This window comes from Eumetopias jubatus, unplaced genomic scaffold (assembly GCF_037043125.1).
Source record: "Eumetopias jubatus isolate StellerSeaLion01/CBP00866 unplaced genomic scaffold, mEumJub1_p1.0 scaffold_2, whole genome shotgun sequence".
Lineage (NCBI taxonomy): Eukaryota > Metazoa > Chordata > Mammalia > Carnivora > Otariidae > Eumetopias > Eumetopias jubatus.
The window spans coordinates 134,290,716-134,308,267 of NW_028274808.1; the positions used below are offsets into that span (position 1 = coordinate 134,290,716).

At 34.9% G+C, this 17,552-nt stretch overlaps 1 protein-coding gene across 4 annotated transcripts in view; it reads left to right on the forward strand.

The window, feature by feature from the left end:
• Positions 1–17,552, forward strand: part of WDFY3 (WD repeat and FYVE domain containing 3) — a 266,518-nt gene that overhangs the window by 134,410 nt on the left and 114,556 nt on the right. For all 4 annotated transcript variants that reach the window (XM_088021121.1, XM_088021123.1, XM_088021122.1 and 1 more), the window contains 4 exons: positions 3,763–4,230; positions 5,210–5,311; positions 7,726–7,919; positions 12,783–13,240. In XM_088021121.1, the coding sequence (XP_087877247.1) occupies positions 3,763–4,230; positions 5,210–5,311; positions 7,726–7,919; positions 12,783–13,240 (1,222 nt within the window). The remainder of the gene's footprint in view (positions 1–3,762; positions 4,231–5,209; positions 5,312–7,725; positions 7,920–12,782; positions 13,241–17,552) is intronic.

The following is a 17,552-nucleotide window of genomic DNA, read 5'->3' on the forward strand; positions in this document are numbered from 1 at the left end:
GTATTTTTCTTCCAGTATGACTATCCAAGACCTTCTATTGAAAAGACTGTGTATAACCATATATCTGCAATTCTTTTTCGGTTCTGCTCCATTGATCAGTATGTCCATCCTTAAGCCAATACTACAAGACATTGATTACTGTATCTTTTTTTTTTTACTGTATTTTTAAAGTAGGTCTTGAAATAGAGTCATTTAAGTTGTCCAGTTTTGTTCTTTTCAAAATTACTTAGGCTATTCAGCATCCTTTGAATTTCATATAAATTTAATGATCGTGTCAATTTTTGGAAAAAAACAAACCAAAAAAAAAAAAAAAAAGCCTGAGACTGGGAGATGATTGGGAGTACATCAAATGTAAATCAACTTGGGGAGAATTGACATTTTAACAATATTGAATCTTCCAATCCTTGAAAAAAAAAAATATATATATATAGCTTTCCATTTATTTGGGTCTTATTTTTTCTAAGCATAGTTTTATAGTGTACGTTGTACAGAACTTTCGATTCTTCTGTTAAGTTTATCCTTAAATATTTTATTCTTTTTGATACTATTATGAACAGAATTGTTTTCTTAATTTCATTTCAGATTTCTTGTTGCTAGTTTCTAGAAATGCAGTTGATTTTTAAAATACTATCCATTTTTACCTATGACTTTCTTAAATTTGATTTTTGGTTTTAGTGGTTGGTTTTTTTGTTGTTTTTTCCTGTTACTTTTTAATCTAATTTTGGATAAGAGATGATGGACTATTGTAAAGGAATGGAGATGAGGAAAGCCAAGTGTGACAGGGTCCTGTGTAGCACTGATAGAATGAAGCAATGATAGTCTTTGCAGATTGTAACTCTTCAGTTTAGACTGTTAGGAGTTGTGGCTGGCTATATTCTGATATATTGACACTGTTTATCTTTTTGTCAGTTGTTCAGAGTACTTTGGGGGAATATTTGCTTTGGTTTCATTGGTTTCCCTTTCATCATCTGTGAAAAGGAAATTCTTGGTACTAAGGAATTTTTTACATATTCATTGATTATCACATTTAAAAGAGGAAAATGAATGTACCTACCTTACATTGCTCTATACATAGGTAGGTATAGTTTACAACCTTATTTTTAGTGCTGATTTTAAATCAAATGGAACAGTATAGACATACAGAGTTTAAAGGAAGAGGTAAACTGAGTTATTAATGAAGGTGGTAAACTTATCTGTGTATATTAATGCTTGAGAATGACTTATATTTCTATATTTTATAAAACTTTGTATCCTCACCAGCAGAAAGCTTTTTATTTTTTATTTTTTGAAGATTTATTTACTTATTTTAGAGAACACAAGCAGGGGGAGGAGCAGAGGGAGAGGGAGAGGATCTCAAGCAGACTCCTCGTTGAGTGTGAAGCCCAACACAGAGCTTGATCCCAGGACCCTGAGATCATGACCTGAGCCGAAATCAAGAGGCGGGCGCTTAACCAACTTAGCCACCCACATGCCCCTATATTTGACTTTTAATTGTTGTATGTTTAAATATTGTATTCGGTTCAGCTTTTTATGGTGGGCAATTTGTTCTTGGGATTGGTTATTAATATTCCTTATCTTTTGTCACTGACATCACTTCAAACCAAATAATGAAGATAAAACTTGGGAAATTCCAAATTTTCCCACATTACTCTAAACTCAGCTCTTTTTGACTCCTTTCTTTATAGTGAAAACTGATATATTGTCACTTAGTTGAAAGATGCAAAATATTGGATATAGTTATCCTTAAACCTTATTTGTCACCATTGGTCACTTGTAGTCAGACTTTAACATTTGTATGTCCACCAGTCCATCTGAGCTTGTATTATCTACAGGTAATAAAAAGGAAAGATGTCCTCAAAGAGCAAGCATATTATGAATCTGGAGCTGGAAGTAAAAATATATCGTTAGTGTTTGCAACACATAGAAGAAGTTTATATGTTATAGACAAAATTGAAATTGTGTACAGATTAAAGATTTTAAAAAATGTTTTCATTTTTTAAAGAATGTCTAAGCCAGGATTTCTGCGCAGTCTTTCTAACTCATTTTTTAATTTTTCCTAGTTCTGTGTTTATCTTCTTTCTGAAATCTGGTTTATTCTGTAAGGCACTATGCTAATTTCTTGGCTCTAGGTTAACGTTTTGGTCACTCTGGCAAATACCCTGTATTCCTAATAGTTGTGAACGTGGGGACAGTTTTTAGAGGCAAACACTTGTTCTCAGGTGCTTCAAATACTTTATATGTTAATTTCTTTATAATTATTTTTTACTAATTTGCCTCACAAGAGCCAGGTATACAGATTTTTTTTTCTCAGTTGGTGTGTTTGAAAATCAGATGTTAAAAAAATACAGCTGGGGCGCCTGGGTGGCTCAGTTGGTTAAGCGACTGCCTTCGGCTCAGGTCATGATTCTGGAGTCCCGGGATCGAGTCCCGCATCCGGCTCCCTGCTCAGCAGGGAGTCTGCTTCTCCCTCTGACCCTCTTCCCTCTCGTGCTCTCTATCTCTCATTCTCTCTCTCTCAAATAAATAAATAAAATCTTTATAAAAAAAATACAGCTAGTAGTTAGCCATAAATGACTTTAACAAATGTATATGTAAAGAAATTGTACTTTTAGCTTGAAAACAATACATTTTCAAATTAAAATTTATGAGAGTTCTAGTGTAGTCATGATAAAGGGACACTGGAACTTAGAGAATTTTCTTTCTTTTTTATTTTTTAAATTTTTTTTTTAAGATTTTATTTATTTATTTGAGAGAGAGAATGAGAGATAGAGAGAGAGCATGGGGGGGGGGGTCAGAGGGAGAAGCAGACTCCCTGCTGAGCAGGGAGCCTGATGCGGGACTCGATCCTGGAACTCCAGGATCATGACCAGAGCTGAAGGCAGTCGCTTAACCAACTGAGCCACCCAGGCGCCCTCTTTTTTTTTTTTTAAAGATTTTATTTATTTATTAGAGAGAGAATGAGAGAGAGCACGAGAGGGAAGAGGGTCAGAGGGAGAAGCAGACTCCCTGCTGATCAGGGAGCCCGATGTGGGACTTGATCCCGGGACTCCAGGATCATGACCTGAGCCGAAGGCAGTCGCTTAACCAACTGAGCCACCCAGGTGCCCAAGGGACTTAGAGAATTTTCAACCCTCTGTTTTCCTGCTTGCATTCTCGCTGCTCCCTGACCTTTTACTGCTTCAGGCTAAAAGTACTTTCTTACAGTCAAGGTCCATCTTACAGATAATAAAAAGTAAAGTCCCTGCACATTTCCAAACTCAGAAGGCTGGACTTAAATAATATGCTTTATTTTCTGTAAAACAGTCTAATGTTTCAATATACTATTCTGGAATTAGAATATTCATAATGATGCATTAAAAGTTTAAACTGTATTGGGCGCCTGGGTGGCTCAGTTGTTAGGCGTCTGCCTTCGGCTCAGGTCATGATCCCAGGGTCCTGGGATCGATCCCCACATTGGGCTCCCTGCTCGGCGGGAAGCCTGCTTCTCCCTCTCCCACTCCCCCTGCTTGTGTTCCTGCTCTCGCTGTGTGTCTCTCTGTCAAATAAATAAATAAAATCTTTAAAAAAAAAAAAAGTTTAAACAGTATTGTCTTTAATTAAATGACTGAAGTCAGAGAAAAACAGGACTTTCTGTGAAAACAGGATGTGTTCTTAGGAAACAGTTGATAAATGTTACAATTCGTGATCCGTTTAAATAGACTAGTTTGCCATGATTAAAATATCACGTAGCACCTACTTTTGTGTTCTTGTTTTCCATTTTAGGTCACAGTGTGAGAAACGTCCAAGCCTTTGCAGTTCTTCAGAATGCATTTTTAAAAGCAAAAACCAACTTCCTTGCCCAGATCATCCTTGATGCCATCACAAATATTTACATGGCTGACAATGCCAATTACTTCATCCTCGAGTCACAGCACACACTGTCACAGTTTGCAGAAAAGATTTCTAAACTCCCGGAAGTACAAAGCAAATACTTTGAGATGCTGGAGTTTGTCGTTTTTAGCTTAAATTACATCCCTTGTAAAGAACTCATTAGTGTTAGCATCCTCTTAAAATCTAGCTCTTCTTACCACTGTAGCATTATTGCAATGAAGACACTTCTTAAGTTTACACGACACGACTACATATTTAAAGATGTGTTCAGGGAGGTGGGCCTTCTGGAGGTCATGGTAAACCTTTTGCACAAATATGCTGCCCTCTTGAAGGATCCAACTCAGGCGCTAAATGAACAAGGTAAAGAATTTTCCAGAATTTCGCTTTTATTTGACAAAGGGGTTTGGGCAGGGTGTTTTGTTCTTGTTTTGCCTTTCATTTGGCTGTAGATTTGAATGACTTACTAATGTGCATTATTGTGATATCCTTGTGAATATTTCCCACATTAAACTTGTTCATTTAACCTCTGTTAGGGAATTGTGGGGGGGGGGGGCTAGAAATATGTCATTGTGGTGGAAAAGAATTTAGGGTAAAAATTGAGGGAAACATTTATGGTCCACATGACTCATGTGTACTACTTTCTGCTTCTAAGAGGGAATTTAAAAAGCTCTTAGAAACGAAAGGGATGTTTAGGTGCCTCACAATGTTTTTAATTCTAGAGAGCAAAAAAATAAATCTTTTTAGCGATGTTATGTATGTACACATATATTATCATTTAGGTACCTTAAATTTAATATTTTTCATCCTTCCTAATCTGATAAAAGCACTTAGTATTACCTGTGTTGAATGAATTAATACAGTGTGAATAGATAGCACTATTCATAAATAGTGCCTTAAAATCTAGTTTTCTCCTGTTAACCTTAGCCTTGATTAGGAAAACCTTTGTTGGAAGAATACATTTAACTTTGGCGTTTTCCTTTTTTTTTTATTTTAAGGTTCTATTTTAATTCCAGTTAACGTACAGTGTCATATTAGTTTCAGGTGTACAATACAGGGATTCATCACTTCCATACATCACCCAGCACTGGCGTTTTCCTTTTTCCTGTTTGTTAGACAACTGTAACTTTCTAGCCACATGAAAATAAAATCTGTAAACACTGATGTTGACCTTACTTTTGGTAGATGGTGGACACGTGTATCATTTTTAAAGGGTATATTATATCATTTGTATTAGCGGTAAAAGTGACTAATAAAGAAATAATTAAATTATTAAAACCAAATCAAGAAAAAAAATAAGCTTACAACTTTTGGGATTTGAACCTTTGGTCCTTTTTCCTAGGGGACTCAAGAAATAATAGTTCAGTTGAAGACCAAAAACACCTGGCTTTGTTGGTTATGGAGACCTTGACAGTGCTGCTTCAAGGATCCAACACAAATGCAGGTGACTAGACAAGTTACTAGCAAATGCTTCGGGGAGTCTTATCTCTGGTTTTGTCTTCTCTAATGACTTTTGCTTCTGAAATGTTCCTATCACTTAGAGAAAAAACTGTTGGTTCAGTGACAGTACCATCGTATCTAGAAATACAAAACTTTTGACCTTTATAAATTTATTGACAAAATATGTGACATTATTATTATTATTTCAATACTGTGCCTTGTTTTTAAAGTAGTCTTTTTTAAAGTAGTCATTAGAATAGTGGGTTTTTTTTTTTTATTTACATAATACAGACTTTCAGTCGAATGACTTTGTTTAAATATTTTCCAAAATACCTGCTTCCTATGGTGATTTTCTTAATTCTTAGTAATTCAAGTTAGAGTATTACAATATTACAACTTTAAGGAAGTATTGAAAAATGATTAGTAAAACTTGCCTCTCCCAGGTAAATTGGATTCATAACATCTTTATCTTTGGTCTCAACTTCTCTTCAGTCTTTTTCTATCTATCATTAACAGTCCATTTGTATTTGTAAAATATCACTCTTGCTCTTAAAAAAGATCACTTGAAACCTTTCAGGCAACAATGTCAATACAATTTGAGAAGAGTAAGTAATGGGGAGGTGAATTGAGATAAGGCTGGGCTCAGATCATACAGAGCCTTTCAGGCCATGCCAAGGAACATGAATTATATTTTAAGTGTTATGGGAAGCTACAAATGAATGAAGGAATGAACAAACAAAAAAATGAACTAGTGAACAAGTGCATTGCCTACTTGCCTGAATGCAAAGGAACTCAATATTCAACATACTTGAAATATATTGTGTGTCCCAGGCACCATGCTAGGTGTTCGAGACACAAAGATAATTCTTGCCCTGAAGGAATTATAACCTGATGGGAAAAGATGTAAACACATAATTATATGTCATTACTTAAGTACAGTTTTGGCAAGTTCCAAGACAGAGTTGAATGAATTTAGTAGGTTATTTAAATAATAAGTATGGTGAAGTTTAATGGGTATGATATTTCATCTGTGATACAATGCATGATCTCCTTATTTCCACTAATTAGGTTTAGTTGACATAGATAAAAGGATAAGGTACTATAAAGGATTTATTTGGCAGATTGTCTTTTGATGGCATGAACTAGTGTTACACAGGAGGGACTGAACAGTTCTATTGGAGGAGAGTGGAGAACCTTGTGTGACTAAAAGTCACTTAACACATCTCCCAGAGTGCCAGACATTTTCACAAAGCTCTTTTCTTAATGACTATCTTTCCTTGTTAAGAAAGATATTACTTAGCTATGTGATCTTGGGCACTCAGATGGTGTTTTGCTCATAGTAAGTGTTCAGAAAATATTAGCCATGATGATTATGTAATGGACACTAACTGGTCACCTGGAAGTAAATACACATGATTTTCCGTGTGCTAAATCTCAGCACATGACTTCCATTCGCTTCAGGACCATGTAATTCTTAGGACGTTTGCAACTGGGAAGTCATTAAATAGAGAGGACAGTGGCCACTACAGCAAAATACACAGGCATCTTTTCACTCAGGAAACATTTATTGAAATACAGACTAGAAGGAAATCCCAAGTTTAATGGGGGGCCAAACATACAAATAATACTGAACTGTTTGATATAAACTACTATAATAGTGGCATGTATAAGGTACTCTAAAAGCTTAAAGCTTTAAAGCTGAGCTATGTAGGTATCATTCCTGCTCTGTCATTTGGCTGGGTGACCTTGGCCATGTTACCCAACTTCTGTATGTCTCATTTCCTCATTTGTACAGTAAGGGATAAAGATTAAATAAATCAATCTATAAAATTCTTTGGAGTGGTACAGTGACTGATGCTTTTTATTACAGAGTTTGTCTTTTTTTTGTTCATGTGCTCTACTTCATCAAGAAGTTTGGTTCCTTGTGATTTTTCTCATTAAATAATTTATTCCACTCCTTTCTTGCAAATACTTCGGATGCCTTGTTCAGTTTAAATCTTGTTTATTTGGGCTGTTCATCTGAAAACTTTTTACATAATTTGATTTCCAGTATTGTTCAGCTTAAAGCCTTTACATAAAAATTCCAGTATTGTTCAGCTTAAAGCCACCTTTACAGTGGCCACTGGCCTCTTTTGTGTCTACATGTGAAATTTCTGAATGTTCTAGATTTGGAAAATTTGAACATGGTGAACATATCAGGGCATTACTCTTTCATTAAGGCAATCTAGAGAGAATTTGCTTCTTTGTTGACCTCCCATAGTGCAGTTGTGTGTGGTAATTTAAAAGGTGAAATGGCTGGGTGGATTTTATTTGCAGTCTTTTGAGTTATTCTTCCTACGAAAAGATCAACTTTTAACCCATCTGACTTGTCTTAGAAGGTTTTAAGTTAGCCCATGTTGTTCTTTTTTCTCTCTCAAGGAATTTTCCGAGAATTTGGAGGTGCACGATGTGCACATAATATAGTGAAGTACGCACAGTGCCGGCCCCATGCCCTGATGATTATCCAGCAGTTGGTGCTCTCTCCGAATGGGGACGATGACATGGGTACTCTCCTGGGCTTAATGCATTCGGCCCCACCAACAGAGCTGCAGTTGAAGACTGATATTTTAAGGGTAAATTTAATAAACATGTTGTTACTGCTCTCTTACCATTAAATTCTGTGGTTATTTGTAAATAAGTTGGTCATAAACTATTCTTGCAGTTTTTCTTCAAGTCTAAAATTATGTAAAGTCATAGTAGTAGAAGAAAAGCTAGTGTCTTCTCTGGCCCCTGAGCCCTGAGGCCGCCATCTCCGTCCCCTCTGACACCCTCCCCATGTATCCTCACCCAGTCCTGGCACAGACCTCACAGCAAGAATAGCTACCTTCTAGAATCATAGCTTTCTTTTATTACTTGTTACTTTATTCAGTGACTTTCTCGACTTTCTCTTATTCTTTACACTATTGTATATTTCATCCTGTTTTGATTCAGTATAATAACAATTTTGAATATGCGTTTTATTTTAAAACACAGTCTGACTACAACTTACCTCACTGGTGAGCAGGAAATCTACATGCGTATCAATATTGGGGAATATTTGTGTATTTGAAGGTATTGTTCAGAAAAAAAAAAACAAATAAGTGCCTTCCAAAGATGTTAAGGTTGCCAGCTTTTTTAACATACATTTTCGTTCTTTCTTGGTGCCTTTTTAATTGAACTTGTAAAATATTGATAGATAAAGCGAGCAGGAGGTAATGAACTGACCTGTAATAGTAAGGCAGTGTTGTTCTGGTGAATGGTAATAACTGACAGACTGGAGGAGGGCAGGAGGGAGGTCCTCATGTGTTGTACTTACTAATTTCCATGGTGTAAATACTGCCACTATGACCTGTTTCAGGCTGCTAATGTGTTACTGAGTGTGGATTGGGAAGAGATGGACAATAGTAACCTGTTCCGTAGTATCTTATGAGTACAGGCAATAGTAAGATACAGAAAATAACTGGGAAGTGATGAGCTTTGAGTATTTACTATGTTTGTTTTTAAAATAATTTATTTAGTTGTAAATTTATAGAACTTAATTTTTAATTATGCCTGTATTTTAACAAGACACATAAAATTCCAAAAATATGACAATTGGCTCTCAAGAGCCAGTATGAGCCGGCTGCAGCATTGCACTGCTTTGAGGGCATGAAGGAGTGTTAGGAAGGCAGCGAGGAGGATTTGGGACCTCGATTTCAATTTCCATTTTTGCTGCGTTCGGAACTGCTTCTTGGTGCCTCTGTTCAGCTGACACAACCACAGACCTGTGTAATTTTTAATTATTTGTGCAGAAACCCAAAATTCCATATGTGGTATTTTATACTTATCCTGATGCACAAATTTGAATTGTATGCATTATGTTTATGCAAATTATGTAGATAATATATAGCTGTTGGGGATGCCTGGGTGGCTCAGTCAGTTAAGCGTCTGCCTTCGGCTCAGGTCATGATCCTGGGGTCCTGGGATTGAATCCTGCATCGGGCTCCTTGCTCAGCAGGGAGCCTGCTTCTCCCTCTGCCTGCTGCTCCCCCTGCTTGTGCTCTCTCTCTTTCTCTTTGTCACATAAATAAAATCTTTATATATATATATATACATATATGATGATTTTGTCTAATTAACCACCTACCATCAGCAGTGTGTTGTAACTTTAGCATCTGCTACTGATCATTAATTATTGATTGAAGCAGCATATTAAATCATTCACAGTATTTGAAAGTTTTCAGATACTGAGGTGAAACTATGATGATGTCATAGTGCCAGGAGAGTGCCAATCGGGAGGTAGTAGGAGGGGAACTTATCCAGAAGTATGTAATATAGACGATGGGACTCAGCATTGATAAGCACTGTTTTCTAACCCTTATCCTAATTCCAACCTGCAGTATGGTTTTCTGTGTATTACTTTGACTCTGAACTCACCCTTCCTCCTACATAAAATAATACTTGTCCTGTTTTCCCCAGTGTGTTTTGAAGACGATGATGGTCATGGGCTTATGTTAGGCACTTTGCTAACAGTGGAGAAAGTTATCATTATTGCCTCGATTTTACACAAGCGAAAACTCAGACACACAGAGGTTAAGTAGCTGACCATGGTAAAACGTTTTGTAACATTGGAGTCAGAATTTCAAGCCAAGCATTCTGACTCAAGCGCTTGCATTTAATCTCCAGGCTAGATGATAAAATTTTAAAAGGGAAACAAAAAGTTGATATTGCAAGTATAAGTACAGTTTATTAAATTTGACAAGATAGGAAAACTGTACTGTCAAATTCTGATAAAATGGAAATGTATTGGCAGTATAATGGAATGCATTGTATTTTAGAATTTTGTATGTATCTACAGATTGCATATTTTCTGTCTTTTATCTTAATTTCTGAAGCAGTGTATTTCAAAAAGGTAATTATATATATTAATATTTAGCCTTTCTCTTCAAATACCATTAGAAATGTGAAATATTTTACTAAAATGGCCTTTTTAAATGTCATGATTGGGAACATTATAAAGGTGTCTTAAGTAATATTAGTTACCTGTGGTGTTCCAGTGGCTGAAACAGGGAAAAGGAGCCCACGTGTCAGCAGTTTTCAGATTGCCATTTGGGCCAGTAGTGTCCTGGTTAAGTGCGTGAGTGGGGGCAACATTGTGCTTGGTTTTGGTTTTATATCCTCCTATTGCCATTGTGTATGCCGTACAATCTTAGACAAGTTAATTAACCACGTTGAACCACATTTAACCACCATGTATGAAGTGGGGACAATAAAACAGGATTAAGGAGAGGTTTAAATACGCTAATACACAACTTGAAGTGCCTTATACATAGCCTATAAAACGTCAGCTAATTTTATAATGTGTTATTTTTAATAATAAACTAAGTTAAAAGTATGACAGTTCAGAAAATAATAGTTCTAAAAGATTGTTTTACTTGTTTCCTTCAGGTTTTATTTCATAGTACTTACAGCTCTTCTGGGCAAGAGCGCACGTTCAGCCATCGGACTCTAATTCACTTTGCAAGAGGGACTGTCTAATAAGTCCCCTGAAGTTGCTCTTCTTTCCAAAGCATCAGGATATGGTCACTTTATATGAATTGAAATACTTCATGTCTTGGCTGCCCTGGCTTCTTATCTAGAATAAATCAGTTTGTATACATTCACAGTCATAAGTGTTTATGATTGTGTAAAATTATACTAGACTATGTATTTTACTTATTTAATAGTTACTTTATAAAAATCACTGAATTCATTGATGTCATTTTCCATCAAAAGAAAGGCTTTTCCATCAGGATTTGGATGTAGCCTTAGTCTTCTACCAAAAGAAATATGTGACAGTGTTTCCTAACACTATCTTCTGCCTTTAATATGATATCTTTTAATTGAAGTATAATTAATATACAGTATTATATTAGTTTCAGGTGTACAATATAATGATTCAACAATTATATACATTGCTCAGTGTTCATCATGATAAGTGTACTCTTAATTTCTGTCACCTGTCTCACCCATCCCCCCACCCAGCTCCCCTTGACAACCATCAGTTTATTCTATTTAAGAGTCTCTTTTTGTCTCTTTTTTCTTGTTTCTTAAATTCCACATATAAATTATGGTATTTGTCTTTTTGTAACTTATTTCACTTGTCATTATACCCTCTAGATCCATCCACGTTGTTGCAAATGGAAAAATCTAGCTCTTTTTTTATGACTGAGTAATATTCCATTATATATACACACACCACATCTTCTTTATCCAGTCATTTATGAATGGACACTTAGGTTGCTTCCATATCTTGACTGTTGTAAATAATGCAATAAACAGGGGTGCATACATCTTTTTGAATTAGTGTTTCTGTTTTCTTTTCATAAATATCCAGTAGTAGAATTATTGGATCATATGGTGTTTCTATTTTTAATTTTTGGAGGAACCTCCATACGGTTTTCCACAGTGGCTACACCACTTTGCATTCCCACCAACAGTGCACGAGGGGTTCCTTTCTCCACATCCTTGCCAACACTTGTTATTTTTTGTGTTTTTGATTTTAGCCATCCTAACAGGTGTGAGATGATATTTCATTATTGTTTTGATTTGTATTTCCCTGATGATGAGTGATGTTGAGCATCTTTTCATGTGTCTGTTGGCCATCTGTATATCTTCTTTGGAAAAATGTCAATTTATGTCTTCTGCCCATTTTTAAATTGTATTTTTTTTTTGGTGTTGAGTTGTATAAGTTCTCTATGTATTTTAGATATTAACCCCTTATCAGATAAATCATTTGCAAATATCACTTCCCATTCAGTAGGTTGTCTTTTTGTTTTGTTTGTTGATGGGTTCCTGTGCTGTGCAAAAGCGTTTTATTTTGGTACAGTCCCCATAGTTTAATATTACTTTTGTTTCCCTGGCCTCAGGAGACTTATCTAGAAAAATGTTTATACAGCTGATGTCAAAGAAATTACTGCCTGTGTGTGTGTGTTTTGTTTTTTTTGTTTTGTTTTTGGGGGGTTTTTTTGTTTTGTTTGTTTTTGTTTTTTTTAGGAGTTTTATGGTTTCAGGTCTCACAGTTAGGTCTTTAATCCATTTTGAGTTTATTTTTGTGTATGATATAAGAAAGTGGTCCAGTTAAATTCTTTTCCATGTGGCTGTCCATTTTTCCCAGCACCATTTGTTGCCAAGACGGTCCATTTTCCCCATTGTATATTCTTGTCTCCTTTGTCATAGATTAATTGACCATATAAGTGTGGGTTTATTTCTGGACTCCCTATTTTGTTCCATTGATCTATATGTCTATTTTTTGTGTAATATGTCATTTTTTAATTAGTAAAACATTTGATATGCTTAATAGGGCTGCTTAATGGGGAAATGACAAAAACATTCCTTTGAGGTATTCATAGAAATGATATTCCTCCCTTGACATTCATGTATTTTGTTTTAATTTTAATTTTAAGGGAAACCTTTGTTTGTTTTCTCATCCCCTGTAGGCCCTCCTATCAGTCCTTCGAGAAAGCCATCGTTCAAGAACAGTTTTTAGGAAAGTTGGAGGATTTGTGTACATTACATCCTTGCTTGTTGCTATGGAAAGGTCTTTGAGCTCACCACCCAAGAATGGCTGGGAGAAAGTGAACCAGAATCAAGTGTTTGAACTTCTCCACACTGTGTTCTGCACATTGACTGCAGCAATGCGCTATGAGCCAGCCAACTCTCATTTCTTCAAAACAGAGATTCAGTATGAGAAGTTGGCAGATGCCGTTCGATTTCTTGGCTGCTTCTCAGATCTGAGAAAAATAAGCCCCATGAATGTCTTCCCCTCAAATACACAGCCGTTTCAAAGACTTTTGGAGGAAGATGTAATCTCGATGGACACAGTGTCACCCACTTTACGGCACTGCAGTAAACTCTTTATTTATCTCTACAAAGTAGCCACAGATTCTTTTGACAGGTATGGCTTTGCTTTGAATTAAAGGGTATGCTGTGTATGACTTCAGCATTAAGGTTTGAATTATAAGTTAACCTGAAAGGAAATGAAAATGAATCTTTTCTCTTATTTGCTTATCTGTTTATTTGCGAATATTACTGTTGCTCTGATGTTAAGGTTTTCAATGTGAATATTTGTGTATTTGTCAATCTAGGGTCAGTTAGCTCTTGAGGCACTTAATGGAAGTTTGTATGAAGTTTATTTTAATGGTGGTGTTTACTATTGTTCTCTTTTTCCTCTATTCTCAACATTAGGTATATCCAGACTTACTGATACTAGTTATCAGTAGGAGAACATGGTTATTATTATATGTGTTTCCAGACAGATGATATATTTTCAGCATTCCTCATCATTCTCAACATTTTGTAATCATTGAAAAAGAATATAGCTCCATAAGAGACATTGGTAGTTCGAGAGTATTTCAGATTTGTTTACTCATTCCTTCATTAAACAAGTACTTAACGAACACCTACTGCATGCCATGATTGTGCTGGTCTTGAGGGTTCAAGCACAAGCCTACTTTTAGACATGGCCGTCCATTAGCTTAAATACAGACACAAAACAATGACAATATATTGTGATAAAATCTATCATGAGGGAATTTTGGGGTTCTAAGGCAGATCATAGGAGTGCCATTTTACCTAAATCACTTATTTTCAGTTCTTAAAGTGTTTTCTCACTTTGAAAATAATGTAAGAGTGGTCATGGTGCTCATTTGTCCCAAGCATTATCACTTTTAACAGTTGCTGTAGTTTTATTTCGTAAAATAACTGGATTGTTTCTGTATTGGCCCCATAAGTAAAGCAAATAACTCTATTTTGATAAAGCTTTCTAATAGCTTTTCTGTTCTTTACCATGAAGTTATCTACTTTGAAATATCTACTGAGATGTTTCTTCCTTCTTGACAGTATTTCTTTGACCTTAACATTTAGATAAGAAAGTATAACATCTTGAAAATAAAAATGCATATATATTGTTAAAAGAAACATAGTACGGTGTAGTGTTCAAGGAACAAGCTGTTTGAGGTTGAAATTTTTATATTTAGATTCAACCACTTTTCTCTTTTCTACTTATCCTAGTTAGTATACCTCATTTTTAGTTCTCTTTGTTAAAAACAGGGCTTACGGCACTGTGTTTAACAAACGTGTTAAATGTTAACATTAGTAGATAAGCATCTGCCTTGAGCATGCTTTTCTGTTTTCCTCAGTGCATGTGTCGTAGTGTTGTTTCTTGTTCCTGCTGAGTATGGAAGACGTTCCTTATTACACTTTACTGGTATTTCGTGTGAAACTAACCAGCCGCCAACCTGGTGTTCTAACCTCTCCAAACCGCCCTGTTTTGTTGTCTGTAGTCGTGCAGAGCAGATCCCTCCTTGCCTGACAAGTGAGTCTTCTCTCCCCTCTCCTTGGGGTACACCAGCTTTGTCCAGGAAAAGGTACTGATCTTATAACAGAAGTCAATCTTTATTTGTGTGGGGTTTTGGGGTTTTTTTGTCTGTGCTTAATTAAATGTTAATGTGGTGATTGTGCTTTGTACAAAAATTTTTTGGCTTTGTATTTGATTTTCTTTTTTAGGTTTTAGAATCGTCAAAATCTGAGTATATTTATGAGAATAAAATGCGTTAATGCTGTGAGGATATGAGGGACATTTAGAATATTGTCATCTGATTCTTTTTAGAGTAAAATATACATTTTTGTATATTTTGTATATACATTTTATATATTTTGTATATACAATATACATTATAGCTGAACAATATTTAATCAGAGCTAGAGGAAGTGAAAACAAAATACAAAATAAAAACCAAGGCTCTCCAGAGTATATCTGCAGGGGAGAAAAAGATGGCAATTTTTCTAAATTTTCATTTCCTAAATTAAAATTAATTTAGAAATGAGGGTTTAGTGCCTATTTAAGTAGAGTACTTTTTCTTTTGACTTTAAATCTGCTAGGAATCATTCTTCAGTTTTTGCTCTTACTCCTAAATGCACATCACAACACTGGCAAGGAACTGCATATTTTCTCAATCAGGTTCAACCAGTTGAAATGTGATGCTGTTGTGGAGACTTGTCATGGCCAACCTTTGAAAAAAATGAATTAAAAAAAAGCTACCCTAGCTCTTGTTTTCATTCATTCTGTGTTTACCTCTTTTTAAGCTCATCTAGTCTACCTTGTATATAAAGGTTATGAATATAAAGAACCAGCAGTTGATTGACAGGAGTACAATTAAGATCCATTTAAGATTCCATTTGCAACCTATACTTAAAGTGATAATACCCTCTAGAGTTGGGGCCAATAACCTTCCTTTCCCAGTTTTTCTCATAACCAAGTACAAGTCCTTCAGTCTTATATTAATATATTCTTCCGTCGTGGCTTTCTAAAAATGAATCCTGAGGTTCAGCTATGTTGTTGATTAATTTTGTTTCTGTTGTTCAAGATTTTGAAATTTGAGTATTAGTGGAATTATTGTATTAAAACTATTTGTTACAGGTCCTGTATTTCACTATATTACAGTAGTGTATTCATTAGATGAGTGGACTTTATATTTTCCTTTTTCTCTTATTTTTACACTAGGACTTAGAGTTCATTTTCTGACAATAAATCATGAAATAGTTCAGAATAGTCTTAAACGAATTTAGTGTTCAGTATATTTGTATTTTAAAACTGTTTTGTTTTTGTTTTTCTTAGAGCAGTTTTTAATATAAGAAACCATAAAATCATTTTGAGTTGATGTAGTGTATTTTTCTGTTGCTAAAATGAATGCAGTAAAAGGTATTCTTTGTGTTTGAAGAGTCACGTGTGCTCACTATCCCACATACTGGATATTAGAAAAATAGTTTTAATTACTAAATAGTTTTAATTACTGAAAGTCACATTTATGATTCCATAAATTGTGAAGGTATAAAAATTGCTGTGTTTAAAAACATTTAACCATTTTTAAGTATTAACCAAAAACTATAAAATATTGCAATAGAAATTCACAGGTTAAAAGAACACATGGAAAGAAAATCCACCAGAACTTATTATTTATTTAAATGATAATTTGACGAAAGGAAAATTTTATGCCATCTCATAGAGTTATTTAAGGGCTTAGATCAAAAACATTTTGTCATCATTTGCATCAGAGCCACACGTAAGGGATGCCATATCTTTGACTTCAGGGGAAATGTCACTGACTCATTTTCTGTGGGAATTCCAGTTAGGCTTTCAAGTTGGTTTTACCCCAAGAAGGTTCCCAATACTGTTCATTATAGTAAGGTCAACGTTGACATTTTCAGGTTGCCATTCTGGTCAGGTTACGTACATTTTGCTCGGTGATAAGAATCATAGGTTATGATTATGATTTTTTCTATGATAAAACAGTGTTTTTGTTTTCAGATGCAAATACGGTAACTTTTGAAACGAGAACATCTCTAGAGCATCTCAACAAATTACTTCAGCATCTTTTTCTTGTGGCAAAACATGTTTCTGTTGGTGAAAGGAGAAACCAACATTGTGTTAGTTTTTATGGCTTGTGGAGTATTCATACACAAGGAAATTTTGAGTTTGTGATAGTTGTCTGGCACGTAAAATCCTGGAAATTCTTCTCTATTTTAAGAATTGGGGACAAAAACCTAGGAGACCTTATTTTTGGAAAATAAAATTCATATCACTTTTCCTTATTATTCATTATTCCGAAAGAATAATGGAACAGAATTATAACTGAACAATATTTAATCAGAGCTAGAGGAAGTGAAAACAAAATACAAAATAAAAACCAAGGCTCTCCAGAGTATATCTGCAGGGGAGAAAAAGATGGCAAGTACTAGGTATTGTTCACACATGTTATCTGTTACTCAGGGCCTGTACACACTTAATGGAAATTAAGGCAAAGCATATTCAGAATTTAAATATCCAAGAATATATTCCCCAAAGAGATAGGTAAGTCTTAAATATATATGAAAATTTAGATTGAAATATTAAGTAACAATTTCTCTAAGTTTTAAAAATAACTGCAACATGAAAGTTAAATTTTGAAATGTTCCTCATCCAGGGTTTGTAAATGATTAGGTCTTGCTTGGGATTATTCATTTAATAAGCGTACTGTAATCTCTAAATTTAAAAAATGATAATATCTGCAGTGATACCTAAGTGACTTAGTATTAATAATATTATATAATACCTGTTAAAATAGACCTAATTTTAGTTAATATATACCGTGTTTTAGATTTATGCAATGTTTGCAAAATTTTTCCAGTTTGAGAAGAATGAATGTAATTTTTATATCAGAATATTGTTA